General features: G+C 41.2%; 1 protein-coding gene across 3 annotated transcripts; it reads left to right on the forward strand.

Moving 5' to 3' along the window:
- The first annotated feature begins 884 nt into the window (after positions 1 to 884).
- Positions 885 to 19023, forward strand: glcci1b (glucocorticoid induced 1b). Of its 3 annotated transcripts, none has more exons than XM_086038854.1 (9): positions 885 to 1020; positions 1147 to 1524; positions 8884 to 9029; positions 13330 to 13419; positions 14602 to 14724; positions 15704 to 15829; positions 16556 to 16757; positions 16860 to 16980; positions 17307 to 19023. In XM_086038854.1, exons 2-9 carry the CDS (start codon positions 1218 to 1220, stop codon positions 17557 to 17559), a joined length of 1368 nt encoding a protein of 455 aa, XP_085894980.1. In that variant the 5' UTR covers positions 885 to 1020; positions 1147 to 1217; the 3' UTR covers positions 17560 to 19023. The 3 variants fall into 3 exon arrangements, with proteins under 3 accessions (XP_085894980.1, XP_085894982.1, XP_085894981.1); XM_086038856.1 differs by having other exon boundaries at positions 14605 to 14724; XM_086038855.1 differs by having other exon boundaries at positions 897 to 1020; positions 1150 to 1524.
- Positions 19024 to 19165: the final 142 nt, after the last annotated feature.

A 19165-nucleotide genomic window follows, 5' to 3' on the forward strand; every position in this document is an offset into this window, starting at 1 on the left:
CATATTGATGCATAAAAGTGACATACCTAGGAAAGTGCTCAAACTCCCATGGAAATTTAACAATTGAACTTTAAAAGACATTTTCTTTTTAATGGCAAAAATTGAGAAGAAATAGGCCCCATAAAATGCCATATTTTGGCACTAAAAATGCATATCTTCTAGTTCCCCCTGAACACTAGGTGCAATATTTTAATAAAAACATATTTTGTGCAAGTAACTGGGGTGGGGAGTATTTTGGCAGAGGCATGCTATATTTTGCTCATATTTTGTCACGAGAGTGATATATTTGGCCTGGAAAGTGGTAGTTTCCAGAGGAAATGCAATATGTGTGCACAAAAATGCAGCGCAGTTGACCACAAAATGTGTTTTACCACAGAAATGCTACGCTTCCCCCAATATTTTGTCATAAAAGTGGCAAATTTGGCCCAGGAAGTTGCCTCGAAGAAATGTAAAATGAGTGAATCAAGACTGTTGCAAAAACTGCAACTGTTGACCAAACACTTGGATTCTGTCCCATTCCTGGCACAAAAGTGATCAATGTAGCCGGAGAATTGTTATATGAACTGCGTTTCTGTAATTAGCGAACATTAACGAAATTAGCATGATTGCTATTGATTTGGGTGGAATTGTGAACTAATTGTAAAGATAATGGCTCTCAATTTTTACCATTGTCGCTATCAAGAACAACAGCGCGATTTCAACCCACGATTGCAACTCAATCGAGTCCTTTTTGTCACACCATTGGCTACAAACGCGGACGATAGATAATGTTTGACCAATCGGTGGCGTTACTGTACATCGTTGTTGTCCAATCACCAGGCGGTGAGTGGCCACTTGTGTCCGCCCCCAATAGACGTCAGCTTCTCGTCTAGCCGAATCAAGTCATTCAGTAGAGTGGTCGAGATGGGCAGTACATATTGTTGCTGGCCTCAGCTAAGCTTTTAAATAAGTTATAAATATAACTTTAAGATACTTATGTTATGATTAAGGTGCGAGTTTGCATTTGTACGTAACTTAAAGGTAAGTTTCACATCAAAACACGTCTCTTCGTTACTGTTTTTCTTCGAGCGCAAGAGTCGAGTACGCGCACACGCACACACAAAAAGAGGAAGCTAACGTGTTGTGCTAACTCTTCCTCCACTCCAGCAGCTGCTGCTGGTGGCCACACTTTTTCTCTCCCTGTTTTGGCTATTAAAAGTCAGCTTCTTTGGGGAAGGATGTCAGTCCCCAGCAACTCGCTTCAGCAGCCCCGGGTGAGACGCAGCAATGCGGGCTCCCCGGGCTCGTTCGGAAACGGCGGATGCCGTCTGCACCCACTACGCGCCACCGTGCCCTACCAGCTGCTGCGCGGCGGCCAGGGCAGCCCAACGCGGCCGCCGCACAGCCTCCACGGCGGGGCCGCCGCGGGCAGCCGAGGCTCCAGCCCCCCCTCCAGCCCGACTCTCTTCCTCCCAGGAAGTAAGCAGGGGTTGTCGCCCGAAAACAAGGACGCCTGCTGCCCCCCGGACTCGCCCGTTTCCAGAGGTAAACAACACACACGCCAAAAGTATGCTCCGCCACCTTGTAACTTTTTTTTTTTTTTTTTACACTCTCAGTTTATACGGAAACAATGTGTAAACTCAAAAGTCGAACAAATCGAAGACAAGTAAAACTTTTTTTGGTCAGGGGAAACGTGGGAGTTCAAATCATGTTCACCAAACTCCAAATTGTAATTGATAACTGTAACTGTAGAAACTCAAAAGTTGAACAATTTGGAGTTGAACCAGAATTTCTGGGGGAGATGTGCCCCAGAATTTGGAGTCCTAACAGTCAGCACCAAAGACTAAAGTCCAGTGTATTCAAAAGTCGAACTACTTAAAATTCAACAAAACAAAAACCTTGCAGTTCAATGACAATTTGTCATTCAACATTTCCAAAATCTTCTGGAAAAATGTGCCTCAAAACTTGGAATTCATACCAAAGACGGAAGTGGGATGATTAACACAGGTGTCAAACTCAAGGCCCGGGTGCCAGATGCAGTCCACAACATCATTTAATGTGGCTCCCAAAGGCATCAACTTAGTTTCTTGGAAATTGTCTTTACATTTTACAACATTGCGATATATTGCAAGCCATTTTCTGATACCAATCCGTCCTTTAAAAGATAGAAAAAAATAGTTGAACAAAAAATTATTTAATGGCTTCTGATTTCAAAACTAGTTATCCATCGATTTAATTTGTTTTCTTAATTTTATAGATTTTTTTTGTGTGCATATGTAATAATGTAAAGGTATCATACATCTACAGTATATGGGTTCACAGTCATAGCGGACTTCTGAAGGACACCGTATATTTGATGTGGACTGTGACAAAAATGAGTTTGACACCCCTAACATAGAACCTCTAAAGTCCGTATAGTTTGAAATTAAACTAAAATGTCCTGGGAAAAAAACCTCAAACCTTGGTCAGACAACTTGAAGTTAACCATTATCTGTAAAAACTTGCCTCAAAATCTGGAGTATGAGCCATGAATGTCAAATCTGTGATGAGGTCAAAACTATTTGGACCAGCATTTTGGGGGGGGGGAAAACATGTGATGATAACCATAGAACTTCCATTTTGGTTGAAGTCCAAAATGTTTCTACTTAAAGTGGAAGTCAACCCAAACATTTTTTTCAAGAATATGTTCCCAGCAGGCCCACTAGTTGAAATGGCATTCTGATTAATTTTGCGTCTGTGGAATATAAGTTAAGCAGCAAAATGCATTCGTTTTTAGCCATTTCTGGGGGTGGCCATTTTGTCTTCTGTGGACTGAAAATGACATCACCAACTGCTCACAACGACCAATCACGACTGACTTGTTTTCTGAATCTGAGCCGTGATTGGCCCTTGTGAGCGGTTGTGATGTCATTTTCAGGCGACAGAAGACAAAATGGCCGCCCCCAGAAATGGCTAAAGATGAGTGAATTAACACTTATCCCACAAACGCAATATTTATCAGAATGCCCCGTTTCTAGTGGGCTTGCATAGAACATATTCTTGAAAAAAAATGTTTGCGTTGAATTCCACTTTAAACCATTTTTTTTCTGGAACTATATGCCTCAAAACATGGAGTGCAAACCAGAAACAAAGAAACAAAAGTGTGATAACCTGGAACCCCAAAAGTTGAAACTTCAAACCACCAAAATCATCAAAGACTGAAGCACAACGTTAACCATCATACATTGCACTTTCTGACACGCCAGTGAATGGATCTATTCGATGCCTCTGTCGGGTTGTTGGCAGTCCCAGTACAATTTGTAGGCAAAAATACCAATAGCAGTGTGACACACTCTTCCTACCAACTGTTATAAGCAGAGTAGTGGTTCACATGACTCTGACTCCATCTCCTCTCAATGTCTGTTTGGTTTATTTCACTGCAGAATTTGTAGGCGGAATGCTGATAGAAGCACAAAATGTTTTTACGTGGCAATGAATGAATGAATCTGGGAACATCCTTGTAGAGCTTTTGGCAGTGTAGTGGTTCATGTCGCTGCCTCAAGTCCCACTGGTTTGGCTTGTGTATTTACCACAAGGTTTGTAGGTGGACTAGTGATAGAAGTAGGAAACCTTTTTGCATCTCATTGAATGAATGTGTTAGACATTTGTGTAGGCTTGTTGGCAGGACAGTGGTTGACATATAATTGATTCAATTCCCACTGGTTTGGCTTGTGTTTCCACCGCAGGATTTTTTAAAGAGGAATAACCATAGCAGTGCAGCATCTGTCGGACACCCGTGCAGGATTTGTAGGAGGAATACGGTTGGCAGCATACCATTTTTTTTTTTTTACAGGCTCATGAATGAATGTGTTAAGACACCTGTTTAGAGTTGTTGGCAGTGTAGTGCTTCACACAGCTGATTCAAGTCCAACTGGTTTGATGTTTTTTTGCCCAAACAGGATTTGTTGGTGAGATACCGATAGCAGCGCATTCATCTGTTGGACATCTGTGTTAGGGCCATTGGCAGCGTAGTGGTTCAAATAGCTGACTTTAGTGCTTATGTAGTGGGATGAATTCATTTCCTACTCAATGGCTCAGTCACAGGATGTAGTGTGGTGGCCATGAACAGGATGAAAACTGCCAAAAAAATTGGTCGCACGGCATGATAGTGGTCAATACTCACAGTCAGGAGATGGGGGTTTGAATCTCCATTGGAGCATCATGTATTCAGTCAGGCCTCTCAAAGGTGCCCATCAACAAATTTTAACGGCGTACCCCTGCATTCTTCCGACTGGGATGGCCGCCTACCTTGATCAGTGTAGCGTGCACGTCAGGAAATGAGAAGGCGCACTTTTCTTCTTCTTCTTCTTCTTCTTCTTCCACAACAGGGCGTCCATTTCCCGGCCCGACCGCATGCCGAGCATACCTTGGTTTACAGAGAGCGGTGACCTCTCACCTCCCGGCCGGCGTGGCGTATCGGCGCCACCTTACTGTCAAAACATACCCCAGGGACTGATAGTGTAGTCCGCACACATGCTACCATTAGCTGAGCTCGTTGCTGAGTCTAAGCCCTGGATTTTGCACCATGAGACTGCAGTCTTCGTCTCCTAAAATGTGCATTTTTTTTCAGTGTCCCACTGCAACAAAAGCGGTACTGTTTTGAAGCTGAAAACCAACAGCGCCAAACCGAGGAGGTACTTTCTGCATCGCGCAGTGGAAAAGGGGCATAAGTGTCATCTTCCGCATGTCGCCGGCATGACATCACTCGCCCGACATACTTTTGTTTTGGTTTTTTTCTGCTTTAACAAAGAGTGTCAACAAAGTGGCAGCTGTGCTGAAAGGCTCTCGTTTCATTGTGGCCCGGCTCAAAACTGCAGAGTCGGACCGAATGTGAAAAGCGGCGTCCAAATGGTCGATCCGCTAAAACAGCTGCAGGGTTTTTTAATCGTCGTCGTTGGCACACCTTTGTTTTTTCTTGCAGCGACTCGTCGGCGCTCGCTTGTTTTGTTAGACTCGAACTTGTGCAACGATGCTAACAAAGCTAGCGGGCTGTTTCCTGACCAACCGAGGGACACATGCTGAAGGCTTCTCTCATGATCACAGCCAACATTAACAGACTCTGCCCTTGTGTTTCTTTTTGCATGTTGCACGTTTTTTAGATTTAGGAAGAGTGTTAAAGGTGACCTACTTTCACGCTCAAACAGGCATTATTTAATGGTCACAACTCTCTCACAAGATCCAACGGATATAAAAATATTAGACTAAAAATATATAAAAATATAAGAAAAATGCAAACATACAGCAGTACCTTAATTTAAGAGATGAATTCGTTCTGCGATCACGCTGGTAGCCTAACATGCTCGTATCTCAAGGCATCTTTCGCTATATAAATGAAATGAAACGCCATTAAGCTGTACCAACCCCCCAAAACACCAACCTAATATGTTGTAACATGGTTTTTAATATACGGAAAAGCACACTTGAACATTGTACCGTATAAAAAGATATGAGACACCCAAACTGAGAGTTGGTCACCATATGGGCTGTTGTTTTTTTGCGCTGACTTGCTGACAAAAATTTGAGTTGCAAGCGCTGTATGGCGGCAGTGAACTTTACAAGAAGTAGTTTGGCAGAGACTGACAGAAATCAATCAATATGTATCATGATGGACGTGATCAATATCAAAAGAAAATTCCGTCAATAAAATGGTCGATAGAAAAAAAATCAGGAAGCAAACACTGACCCCAGCATTCTGTGTGCTGTGGACAGAGGCGGCAGTGTGTCATTGGATTTGTGCCACATTTACAAGCACTTAAATGGAAATATGTGGAGAACATTACGTCGAGAACGTAATCTTCACATCGCACGTAGGAGCCGACAAGCCGCCAAACAAAGAAAAAATATCAAACAAAAACAACTGAAATGCGCACAGCATGGTGCTCAGTGTAATAGAAACAATATGGGGCACATGTCATTGCGTCTGTGGGACCGCAAAGTACACACCACAGTATTATTTTTTGTTTTTTTCCTTACTCGGACGTGTGTCAGGAGTGCGGTACCTGTTAAGTCCGTTCTCTACGCCGTTTGGCTCGGGCCGACTGGGACCGCGCGGGTCGTTTAAACAAGCGGACGGGAACTCGGTGGCCGTTAGGCGATGCCCGGCTCTGCAAATAACTCACCAATAATGCAAAACACTATAGACACTATAGACTAACAAATAGCATCATAGTCGCAGTGCAACCCTTTAAACAATGAATTTTTGAATGCAAAGAGTGGCGCAACACACGTAAGACTCACGGGCATATATTCTATATCATTTGCAAAACATGACTAATGTTACTGCATCTTACCGAGTCAGTTGTGAACCTCTGATTCGTGTGTGTCTCTGTATGTATTAAACTGCCCAGCAGAAGCAGCGGCACAATGTACATTGAATTGAAGCAAGGCTAAGTGGTTTAATTCTTTCAATTTTATTTAACTATGTCGTTACTATGGTTTCATAAAGTACAAAATTAGCGTTATTTTTCTTACAAAAGAATATTATAATTTGGGGGGCTGGAACGGATTAATAGCATTTCCTTTCATTTCAATGGGGAGGGATGACTTGAGATGTGAGTCTTTTGAATTACGAGTGTGGTCAGGGAACGATTTAAAGTCGCACCTCAAGACACCATTGGATGTATGTGCAGTTTCCTGCGAGTCTGCATGAAAACTTCACCTCTGTGCTTTTACTGATTGGCACCACTTTTGCTTTCACCTTTTGCTCTTCGGTTCATAAACCACTCGCTTCGCCCTGGAAATGTGGGCACTCTACATTCCCTTTGTCCACTAAAGGGGAAAGTTTTTATTACATCTCCAGTCTGAAAATAATCACTCCTCACCCCCCCCCAAAAAAATCGGGACGCTTTGATCGTCTTGGCCGGGCTCATCGGGGGAGATTATTCTGGTCTGGCAAGTGCGGAGACGGTGGAAAATAACCACAATCCCCTGCTCCGAGAGGCCTGGCCGGCCCTGTATCAATATTGATGGAAATGTAGCCCGCCGTCTTTGTTCGGGGAATTGTACTGTAGCCCAGTGAGCTTACTTAGGCCATACCTTTGGCTGGATGGGCCTGTATGTTCTACCAACAATGGCTGCTCTTGTGTAGGAGACACAGAGAGAGAGAGAAAGAGAGCGGCGCCTCGCGTTTAGAGTGTGTGTTTGTGTAGGGAGCAGGGACAAAATGTACACCATCTTTAATGCTCATCATATACAGCTCTTCAAAGGGCCTAATACTCTACTGGAGTTCCAACCTGACAACCCTAATGCACTTCTTGTTGCTAATGTCTTTGTGTGCATGCACTATTTATGCGCTTTGTGTGTGTGCGTTATGAGTGTTCTTACAATATATGCCAAAATATTAGACGGCAAAAAGGGAGACAAACAAATAGACAATGCAACAAAAATATGTTAAGAAAAAAAATACAATTGGTATATACACGTATAACAACATCATGTAATATATACAAAACTACTGAAGTATTTGATGGAAAAATTACAATTGTTGAACCATACAAATCAAAACAAGACTTGAACGTTAACAACCGAGAGCCAAAGCAGTAATGCATAAACTATCTTTAGAAAAAAAACTCCATTAAAATTACAAAAAAAATTATTAGCCAACATACAGGAATATTAGTAGTATGTCAGAATATTGTAAAACAATTTAAAAAATGAATATTATATGCAAATGCAGAAATAAAAGAAAATAAAAGTGGTGCAAACATACACACATTAGAAAGATATTTGATCAGAAATGCAAAATATGAGATGAATGCAAAAATATGTGCTAAAAGATATTGAACAAATATTCAAAAAAAAAAAAAATAGTGGACCAAAAATACAAGCATGTTGGATAAAAAATAAATGACAAAAATACATGCTTAGCAAGTGACATTTGAGAAACAAACTATTACACAAAAATTGAATACATAAATATGATTTTAAAAAGAAAATTGATGGGAAAAAACATTAATAAAAAGTTCAATATAATTATTTGATGAAAGATTCTCAAAATTAACACCAACCGTTCAAACCAGGCAAGCTTAATGCACTTTTTATTGTCGGGCTCATGTCCATGTGTGAATGCAGTATTAATGCACTTTGTGTTTATGAGCTCAGATGCGGTTGGCATGACATCATGGAAGCAATTTAGCTTGGTTGTTTGCTTTGTACTAGCGTTCATTGCACAGCGGGGTTTGTAGTCCGCAGTGAACTTTGTTGTTTTCATGCAACGCCAAAACCCAAACTTTGCTCGCTGCAGTTGTCCGCTTGTGGGTGTGCCTGCTGAAGAAAGTCATGGACGTGTTCTTGAAACGTGTGTTCCATGAACACAGTGCTATCTTGACTTGAAGATGTGCTCCAACCCATGAGTCTTACAGTTGCAAGCCAACATTTTTGTAACAAGCTAGCTTCAGATGCACCGTTTCTAGAATGAGACTTGGGGGGGAAAATAGAGAAATTTAGGTACTGTAATGCCCTGGTATGTGGGCAAGGAGAGACATAGTCACAGATACACTTTCAGACATTATTGGAATGTTACAAAGAGTCAAAAACAAATACAAAATGACTCGAACACTCGATCTAGACGCTGGCACGCAGAATTGAACCGACCAAATTAACTCCGGCTCGTCCTCACTCAGCCACGGCTCATCCAAGACGCAACAAACACTACAACACAGATGTTCATTAGATTTGATCAAATCAATTTGTTTCTTTACATTCTCTTGTTACTATGCACTACAGTGTAGCCGGTAGCAAAAAAAGATCCAATTAAACTGATAAGTCAAGGTAGCATTATATATTTATTAACAAAAAGGTTTGACTAAATACGACTGCTCAGGTAAAGTTTTGTTCTTCTCTGCACATTGTGTCTGCTTCTATCAGAAAGGTCCAAGTTGCAGATGCGTAGCTCCAGTGCCATCCGACGGACGTCTTCCCTGGACGCCATCACTGGGCCGTACCTGACCGGACAGTGGCCCCGAGATGCTCATGGGCCCTACCCCTACTGTATGAAAGACAAGTCCACTCAGGTAGACGGAAGCAGGCCAAAACGGACGCATGGATGTTTTGTATCCGGTGTGACAGTTTTGTATATCTGGAGTGATTTCGTTCTATATTAAGAAACTTTATTAGGTGTGAACATGATTGTCATGTGTCAACGGGTTTTATATAAGGTGTGACCGTGCATTATTTCTGGTGTGAACAAATTTTATACCGAGTGGGAACAGACCTGAACGTGGTTTATACCAGGGGTGAACGTGTCTTAAATTAGGTCTGAATGTGCCTTTTACCAGGTGTGAGAATGTTTTGCGAGCATGTTTTATATCGGCCGTGATATAATAATTAGGAGCAGTGGCGGCTCTAGCAAGTTTTCCCTGGGGTGGCAGGAGGTTCAGATGTGAGGTGTTTGTATATTTTATTACTTTTTGCTAGGCGCAAACATGCTTTGTGCCAGATACGTTTAGATTACTATACTTGAGATTGTTTGATACAAGGTGTGAGGGTTTTATGCATTTCGTGTGTGTACCTGTTTTATTAGTTGTGAAAGTTGTTAATCCTGGTCAGGTGTGAAAGTGTTGTATGAATGTGTTTTTTTTTTTACCATATTCTAACGTGATGAAATTTACACCAGATGTGAACAGGAGGTATGCAGATATGCAAAAGCGGTAGAAATGTGATGAATGATTTTTTTTTTTTTTTTGATACCATTTTAAAGTGTTCTCTATTATGTGAATTTACATTGTATAGATGTATCTCTTACCAGATGTGAACGTGTTAGTAGGTGTGAAACTATTTTAACCAAGTGTGAACTTGCACTATACCGTGTGAAGTGTTTTTTTTTGTCAAGTGTAAACATTTTGCATTGTGTGAATGTCTCATAACAGGAGTGAGCGTGTTTTATACAAAGTATGGAGTTGTTTTGTATCAAGTGTGAAGAGGATGTACATAGGCACAAAAACGTTAGATAGTGAAACAGGTTCACACCGGATATAAATGCATTGACTGAAGCAGTGGTGTTAACATCTGGCTTGGCATTTACATCCTTTATGGTATGAACTAACAAAAAAAAAAAAAAGAATTACTGCCTTCTAAGTGTACGTTATTGTAACAGGCGATTATCTAAACAATGCGAGTGCTAAGTAAAGCTCCAGTCCACACATTTGCTGCTGAAATGTGAACTCTCGGTGAAGAGAAAGCGATCCACTCGACAATCCTTGAACAAATAAGTTTATGAACTTTCCCTCAGCGATTGGTGAAAGACCATTTCCTGCTAACCATGCACAAAAGGACCTAGACCTTGTTTTTTTTTTTTGTTTTTTTTTTCGTTTTGTGAGCTCTGCTGGTGGTTTGCACCTGTCCCCCAGGGTGAGGACAAATCCCCCTGCTCACCACCTGGCCCTCGTGGTCCCGTGGAACGCCTTCCCTTTGTGTGACAGAGGGCCCATAGACATGCTAATGGCCTGGCGGCCTAACACACAACGTCTTTATGAATATAAGGAAGCGCCGCACAAAGGCCGACTCATCAAACAACTTCGTCTCCCTCCCCTAATTAAAACGTTGCACTCGAGCACCAGCGCCATGATTGTGTCTCTACTGTACGCTCCACTACTAAGCCTTGTTCAGGAAATCTCAGGTTGAAGAGATACAAGTGGAATACCAGAACAATCTCCCAGCGCATTCCTCAAATATGAAGGCAAGATCAGCGTCAAAGACATGTGGACTTTGTCAACTTGCGTACTTGAAAAAAAACAAAAAGTGCTCAGCTGTAAAATACATTTACACCTATTATGTAACAGCTGGTATGAAACGCAATCACACCTATTAAAAATTTTCAGACAACGTTCATACATAATATCGTACTTGATACAAAACCTGTCAACAACTGCTTATGAGCCATCATACCCAATATAAAATATGTTCACACACAGCATAAAACGTTCACGCATGGAATGAAACACGTTCACACCTGTCATTCAGCATGTTTGAACCCGATATTAAACACTTTCACACCAGATATAAAACACATTCGCACTTTGTATTAAAACTTTCATAATACTAAAAAACTTGGAATGAAACACGTTTACGTCTGGTAATAAAACATGTTTACACGCTGGTGTAAAACAGGTCACACTTGGTATAAAACTGGTTCATGTCGCATTCACACCTAATAAAAAAAATGGAATGAATGTTGTTTACAGCTAATATTGAAAATGTAACATCTTCACTCCTAATATGAATTATGTTCACACCTCATATCACGTTCACGCCTGATATACAATATTCACACCTAGTATAAAATATGTTCACACCGAATATGAAAACACATTCACACCTGGTACAAAACATGTTCACACACATTCTCACCTAATATCAAATGTTCTTACAGAGTTCAGACTACAGAGACAGTGTGACATGCATGCCAGGCCAGACGTTGGTGCTGGAGTCATAACGCCAAATATGAAACTGAACTCGTTCACATCTGCTTTCGGGGGGGGGGGGGGGGCGTTCCCACTGGATTTAAAACATATTGACACGTGATGGGGATCATTTTCCTAATATAAAACACATTTACAACTAGTATAAAACTGGATCTTTTTTTTTTTTTTTCCTTTCTCGTTTAGACGAAAAAAGCAGTATCATGCGTACCATACCAGAAGTTCGTACAGAGAAGAACACCTCATGAACACTTCTGGTCTCATGTTTACATTGAGTGTGTACACTTATTCCGGATGTGGTTTGAAACGAGACCTCCCACGTACAAACCAAACGGACCTTGTTTTTGACCCATATTTTATGGTGGGTACGCTCGCTGATTTTCAGACATGAGCAGCAAAACAAGTCGCCTCCTCCAACCAACCTTTAGTAGCGTGCGTGTCCTGGCGTGCAATCTAAACAATCGGGATTCCATGAAAAGCGGCGGCGGTGCTGATTTCCTGCTTCGGATTCTTGAGGATGTCGCCTGCGTGCCGCTCTGTGGGTGGGATCGGGCACGGGAAGCTTCTATCTGCCTGCTGGCTCGCTATCTAGCTTCACGCTTGCTGCTCCAGCCAAAGGGCGCGCACAACTCTGACGCCAGCCGTGGGTGTAATCAGATAGTAATAGTAATAGTCGTTATTCAGCCGACAATGAGAGCTTCCACTTAAAGGCATCAGTGTGTCCAGTAGCGTATCTGAAAGCGCGGACGAGGAAATGGAGAAATTATGCAAATGTATGCAAAAAGCAGCAGCTACTTTGCCCCCATTATGCCCGTCAAACAAACCCCTCAAACAGCGCACTTTTTATGCCCGTGTGAAATGTCGACGAGTTGGCATTGCAGCGTAACATTTTAGGGCGGGTGTACAAGCCTCTCGTTGTCGTTCGCCATATCGCGGCACAGGCGACCTCACTGACTTCTTCGGACTTTATTTCTTTGTGTGAGCAAGTTTGTAAACTTGTATTTGTTTGTTTGCTTGTATTTCAAATCAATTTTCCCCATTGAAATTAATTTTAGTAGAATAATAGTTCTGTTATTCAAAAGCATGTACAATATAATCTGTAATAAAAGAGAATTTTAAAGAAATAAACTGATTTGGTGATGTCAAATTGGGAACCTATAATCCATTATTTGCCGTAAAACTCACAGGTCCCCTGTTTTCGTGGCATCTTGGTGTCAAGGAGCTATGTTGACATGAGTTGAGGAGCTTCATTTTGATAGAAGTCGTATTTTACCGCCAACTTTTGGCCGAGGGAACTATGTTTAAGTCAGTTGGGGCGCTTCATTTAGGCTTATGTCGCGCTTTGTCGGCATCTTGTGACATCTAGGTACAGGTGAACTATGTTGAAGTTAGTTGAGTTTCCTTTAGACAAAAGTAGTGCTTCGCCACCATGGACAAAATAGTTTTTTGCTGCCATGTTGTGGCATCTTGGTGTGAAGGAACTGTGTTGAATTGAGTTATGAAGCTTTATTTAGACAAAAGTAGTGCTTTGTCACCATATTGTGTCAGGAAACTATGTTGAAGTGACTTAAGGAGCTTCATTTAGACAAAAGTAGTGCTTTGCCACCATCTTGTGGCTCGGTCTTTCATTTTAATGAAAGGTAAAAATCGTTTATCAAGAATCCGATTTTTGCCACCAAATTCAAGATTTTGTTTTAGGGCCATATTGCCCAGCCATTGCGGCACTTTAAAAAAAATCTTTGGTCATGGTTTGTGATCAGATTGAGGCTAGTCAATCACTTTTCTGCCATCCGGAAGTGTCATGGCTTCTGTTGTTGACCAAGATAGTGAACTGGTTGAAAAAAAAAAAAAATGGATGGCTGGCTAATGACGATGTACGTATGTGCCCTTTCAGACTCCAGGCATGTGGATGGACGAGGGAGCGGACCAAGGCAGCCCTCACCAGAGGTCCGCCTCCTGGGGCAGTGCAGACCACCTCAAGGAGGTAGACGCGCTCATCACTCACTCGCTCACTCACTCACTCGCTCACTCACTCACTCACTCACTCACTCACACTTTCTTTTTCTCACACTCACTCTCTCGCTCGTTTTGTCTCTCATGGTCCCTCCCACAAAGAAACCGGCAGCTGCTGCGACACGTGTTTTTGTCATTTTCCTGGGTGTTTCACTCCATATGTGTCTTTTGCTAGCTCGCGGTCAGCCTTCGCAGCCTGTCTTTTCCAATCCGACCACGCGCCGCTATTAGGTGCCCGTCTCTAAATTTAACGTCCTTCTCTTTCCTGAACCGCAACTGCGCCACGGCCTCTATTTTGACCGATCCTCAAATGTGTGCTGCATTCAAAGTGCGCCGCTGCATGTGTGGGAGTGCGCAAAGAGAGGCGTCTTTGTGGTGGCAAGCGGTGAAGACCACACCTTTTGTCTGCATAGCACAAGTGCGTCTCTCAGGCCTATAAAGGGCATCCTGTTTTCGTCTGATACAGAAGACCCCCCCCCCCCTTCCCCCTCCTCCTTCTCCTCACCACCGCCTCACCCTCCTCAGTGAACTCAGTTCATCATCAGACGTCAATGGCTGAGTGACTGCATCACGCCCTGCGTTGTCGTTGAGTCTTTTATGGGGTTCAAATATTGTTCAAACAATGTGGATTTGGCGCGTGTTGATGTTTTCATGACAAAAAAAACAAAAAAAAAACGTTTTGGCGTCATCATATGAGCTTATAATGACATAATAGCGATTATTGTGGGGAAAGTCCATGTGATTGCCTTTAACTTGATGTATGACTCAACGTAGTTTGCTCCAAATACATTTTTGACATTGATTTTTGTGGAAAATAGTCACTGCTGCAAACTCAAAAAGTTGTCGTTGACTTAGACCTTCAAGCTTTTATTTGTCAAAAGTTATGATGATAACTAATGTTGAAATCAAGTGGTTTCGTGCTGATTTGTGAGTTTACCAAGTGGCGGAATAAATGTCATCATATTAGGTCATTATTGATAACAGGTCATGAAAGCTCACATCATTTTTGACATCATTGGCATATGATTCGATGTGGTTTGTCGCAGGTGTTTTTTTTCCGCATTTTTTTTTTTTCTTACATTTTTATTTTTTTTTTTACACTTCCTACTTTGTGTCAAGTGATTGAAAGTATGCTGTCATGTCCTTCTTCCAGCAGATTGCCAAGCTGAGGCTGCAGCTTCAGCGTAGCAAACAAGGGAGTCGGCAGAGCAAAGAGCGAGACGCCACATCCGGGATGCCACACGCCCAACATGTCGCCACTGCCTGTCCCTCACAGGTTAGTTCCATGCGCTGTAAAAACCATCATTGTGACGTTCCAGTCCAGTTCCCAGAATAGAATCACTACAGAGGGACCGAATAATAAACTTTGACTCACACACGCTGGAAAAACAATAGCATTTATTCAAAAGCATTAATAACTTATTAAAACATACTTTTTAAAGTATTCAGTCACACGGGTGCTCGCTCGCTGTCAAGAAATTGGAGACTTTCGTAGATTGGAGATAATCTGCTGCTTGCACAGTTATCCAAATAAGAGACTGTCCTTTACTTGTTTCAAGCTGTTTGTCACTCCCAGTTAAGTTGACTGTAGAAGTGACACAAAAAACAAAAGACACATTTACATTGCACAAATTCAGCAATTTGCCTTTTTTTGATCTAGCATCATTGCTATTTTTTTTTTTGCTCAGGTCCAGGCCCTGAATAAAAAAAGTACTGCTTTGGTGCCATTTTGTGGCATCTTGGCGCCAAGGAACAATGTTGAAGTGAGCTTCATTTAGTCAGGCCAAAGCCTGGTTTAATTGGAAAACAGTGCTTTGGCGTCATCTTGTGGCATCTACAGGGAATTCCGTTTTGGGTGGGGCTGTCAATTCTTCATGAATTTTCAATACCTGCGGCAGGAATATCCAACACCAAAGCGTTCGAACAAACGATATATCGCCTCACGAAAGTCTGCTAGCTTAATGCTAACATATAATGCAAAATGGCAGAAACGGGTTTATGGAAATTTGTATAATTGTTACAATAATTCTCAAGCTTCAAACAACTGCTACTTTAACACACACAACAAAATGGAATTAAACATTATTTAAACACCAAAATAAACTAAATCATATCGTTTTATGTAATGAAAGTCCGCTAGCTTGATGCCAACGTATATGTAACGTTACGATACAGTTGCTGTCTGACCCCACATTTCCTGTACTTCATTTTCATAAACGGTATATTGGTGTTGTGTGTTTTTTCTTCCTCTCCAGCATAAGGGATCTTCTTGTTCTTTGTCCACCAAGTCTCTGATCTGCAGAGTGCCCAGCAGTGTGGAGGCGATCAACCACGAGCTGGAAAACGTCTTCATCAGACATGATTGGGAGCACGGCATACAGGTAACACTCATTATGAGCAGTATTACTATTGTTGTTGTTATTATTATTATTATTATTATTATAATACACACCTTTTACGTATACACATTACAATTAGTCATATGGTTGTCACAGTTTGACTTTCAGTTGAATTTTATTTTGGTGAATGGATTTTTGTTGAGGATGAAACAAGAGTGTGTTCAATGATATTAATTTAAAACAAACAACTACAAATTACCTTTTGGGGGCCTTTGATAGATATTCCAAACAAGCAAGTACAAAAACTAAAAAATAAGTCCCCAAATATTCCGACTATATTGTTGAATAATCTGATTTTTACTCAATAAAATGTGACTATTATTGTAAGATTGACATAATTATTACTCAAAAATATGACTTGAGATTGATTTAAGATTATATTTCCTTCTTGAAAAAAAAATAAGACTACCAGTATTCTTATCAGATTAACACTTTTTCCCCACCAAAAAAATACTTTAAAAAATAAAAATAAATAAAAAAAATTCCTTCATGAAAAATGTCTATCGTCTTATCGACTTTTTTTTCTTGGGAAAATGATTTTCTCTCGAAAAAAGTTTTATTCTAGAAAAATTATTTCTTGAAAAATCCGACCTTTTTTGAATTTTATTTTCGTGAACATTCCAAGCAAGTAAACCGGCAATGTGTACACACACACACACACCCCAACACAACGTTTGACCAAGTGTTGTCTCTGGGCTTCTACAACAGGCCACAGATGCGGCGGACGGCCGTCGGGCTCCTTTCCCGCTGCACCGCTACAGCAACATCGGGGAGACGCGGGACACGGACACCCAGGCCCCCTCTAGCGGAGAGTCCAGTCCATCCCCCCGACCCCGCAGCCCCCTCACCCCCCAGCACCTGCACTCCCCGGACGGAAGCCCCTCGTCTTCCGCGGATGACGTGGACAAAGGTTAAAAATCCATGATTTAGTTAGCGGAAATAATATTGCAGTGTATTGTGTTGTATTTAAATGTATTGTCTAGTGTTTAATGGGAATTGTTTGTGTTTGTAGACGGCGTGTGTGGCTCTCCGCTGCCCAAGTTCGCCACGTCTCCCAAACCCAACAACAGTTACATGTTCAAACGAGAGCCACCAGAAGGCTGCGAGAGGGTCAAAGTCTTTGACGAGATGCTGTAAGTTGACATTAGCTTGTATCATAGTATACGTCTGCACTCTCCGTCTTGATTTCACTTTTGAATGCATCGGCAGTGAAGAGCAAAAGTTCTGCCTGGTGACTTTTTGATTGACACCGCCAGAGAGAAATTGATTTACAACAATAATGTAGAATAATAATACGTCACATTTATTGAGTGCCTTTCCGTGCATAGACTGGAACATACCATTTATTTTTTTTCTTGGAAGAAATATGAGTTTAAGATTTTGTTTATCAAAAAAAAAAAAAAAAAAACCTTCATTGCAAAGTTTTAACTTTTTGTTGCAACACTATGACTTTCCCAAGGTGTGGCCAATCAAAAGGATTCCCGCTCTTCTCGTGTCCCGACAAAAACAAGGTGAACTTCATCCCCCGAGGTTCAGCTTTCTGCCCAGTGAAGTTGCTCTGCTCGTCCCTCTTCTCGCCCGTGTCCTGTGCCAGCGCCGACGCCAGCGCCGACGGTCTCCAAGGCAACGACGCCCAGTCTCAGGACGTGTCCGACTCGCCCGACAGGCAGGAAAAGGAGACGGTTGTTGGCAGTTTGTCGTCAGGGATATAAAAATATGCTGCCACATGAATGCAACAACAACAAAAAAAAAGCTTTGCACTCCGTTAATCCCAAATCAAGATCATGTCCACACAGTCACTAATATTTTTTTTAAAAAAGAAATGTTTTTTTTTCCCTCTCCCGCCAAAAAAGCTAGCACGTAACAAAAGAAGCTTAACTGCGCGCTTACGGTGAAGTAATCATCATTAGCTAATTTAATTTAAAAAAGTACCACCTAGCTGTCACTTTATTGACAGACCCAAGTAAATAGCTACGTTTATATGGACACATTTGTTCGGATTAAATGCCTGATCGGAATAAAAATGCTTCATGTACACACCCCATTTGGAATATTCTGACCCGATCAATTCCGATCAAGATTTTATCCAGAACGAGAGAGATAGTTTATGTTGATTGTTAATCCGATCAGCCTGCAAAGGGAAAAAATATTTTTGAATTAACGTTTAGAAATGGACGGAGCAATGTTTTGTTGACACGGAAGTCACTACGGCTTCTTCTGCTACTACTTCCGGTCTATTATGTCAATCTTGTGCATGTCAAAATAATTTGTTCCGCTCGACAGTATGATGCATGAACGTGCAAATTCTAATCGGATCAATATTTTAAGTGTCCATGAAAAATGATTTCATCCCTCTGAAAAGTAACCTCCGCGATAAATGAGAATTTACTGTACAATTTTATTAAAATGTGACTACTGTGGGTACAACTGCAATTATTATTTTTTTTCTTATACAATTGTGACTAATGTAAATTAGCAAATTCATTTTCTTTCGAAAAAAAAGAAACAACTGTCATTCCAATTTTTTTTCAGAAAAAAAAAAGGGAATAATATTCTGGAAAGATGATTACGCTGTGATTCTAAAAGGCGTAGAAAATCTAAGAAAATATTTCCGTTTGTGTGGACATGTGCTTTAGCGAGCCTTCTTCTACTTCCTGTCCCTCCGCTCATGGAGCTTGAGTCTGGATTGCTGGTTTCCATGACAACAAACATTTCAGAAAATGCTTCGTGCTCGCCAATCAGCTTCTTAGTAGACAACAACACTGCTGCTCTTGTCCTACGTGATGGGACAACATGAGTAATCTCGCTCGTAGTCTTTTTAGGACATTTTTATCTTTTTCTTTTTAATGCGAGTGACCAAATGAATTTTTTGCCTTCTTGCTGTCTTTTTTTTTTTTTTAAGCAACTCTGAATCTTCTCCTTTGGCCAATGGGCACATTAAACCCGTTGATGCATTCCACATAAGTAATGTTGCATCATGGGTAACCGTGGACACCGGCCCCACCCTCGTAAAGTGACAAATGTTATAAATGGACCAAAGCAAAGTGCGACAAAACAATTGGATGACGAGTGATGGCACCTGTGAGTTTGAAGATTTTTGTTGTTTTGGATTAAAAAAATAAAACCACAATTCAAGGAGTCTTAGTGCTTCACAGAAAATAAAAAAATGAATTGTACTTTTGGAATGAAGTCTTATTTTCTCCAAAATATGTAACAATCTTACATAGAAAATGTGTTGGAGAAAAGTTGTTTTCCAAGAAAATAAACTGGGGAAGTTAAACTTGTCACAAAAAAAAAAACCACAATGATGTATTTTTT

Source organism: Filicampus tigris, chromosome 8 (genome assembly GCF_054856515.1).
Source record: "Filicampus tigris isolate MCC_2025a chromosome 8, RoL_Ftig_1.0, whole genome shotgun sequence".
In the NCBI taxonomy this organism is placed as follows: Eukaryota; Metazoa; Chordata; class Actinopteri; order Syngnathiformes; family Syngnathidae; genus Filicampus; species Filicampus tigris.

Bases quoted from the DNA above. Each gene is read 5' to 3' on its own strand.
- glcci1b (XM_086038854.1), top strand. From the start codon at position 1,218: ATGTCAGTCCCCAGCAACTCGCTTCAGCAGCCCCGGGTGAGACGCAGC. The intron at 14,725-15,703 runs GTTAGTTCCATG...CTTCCTCTCCAG, and splicing joins CCACTGCCTGTCCCTCACAG to CATAAGGGATCTTCTTGTTC. The intron at 16,981-17,306 runs GTAAGTTGACAT...GACTTTCCCAAG, and splicing joins AAAGTCTTTGACGAGATGCT to GTGTGGCCAATCAAAAGGAT.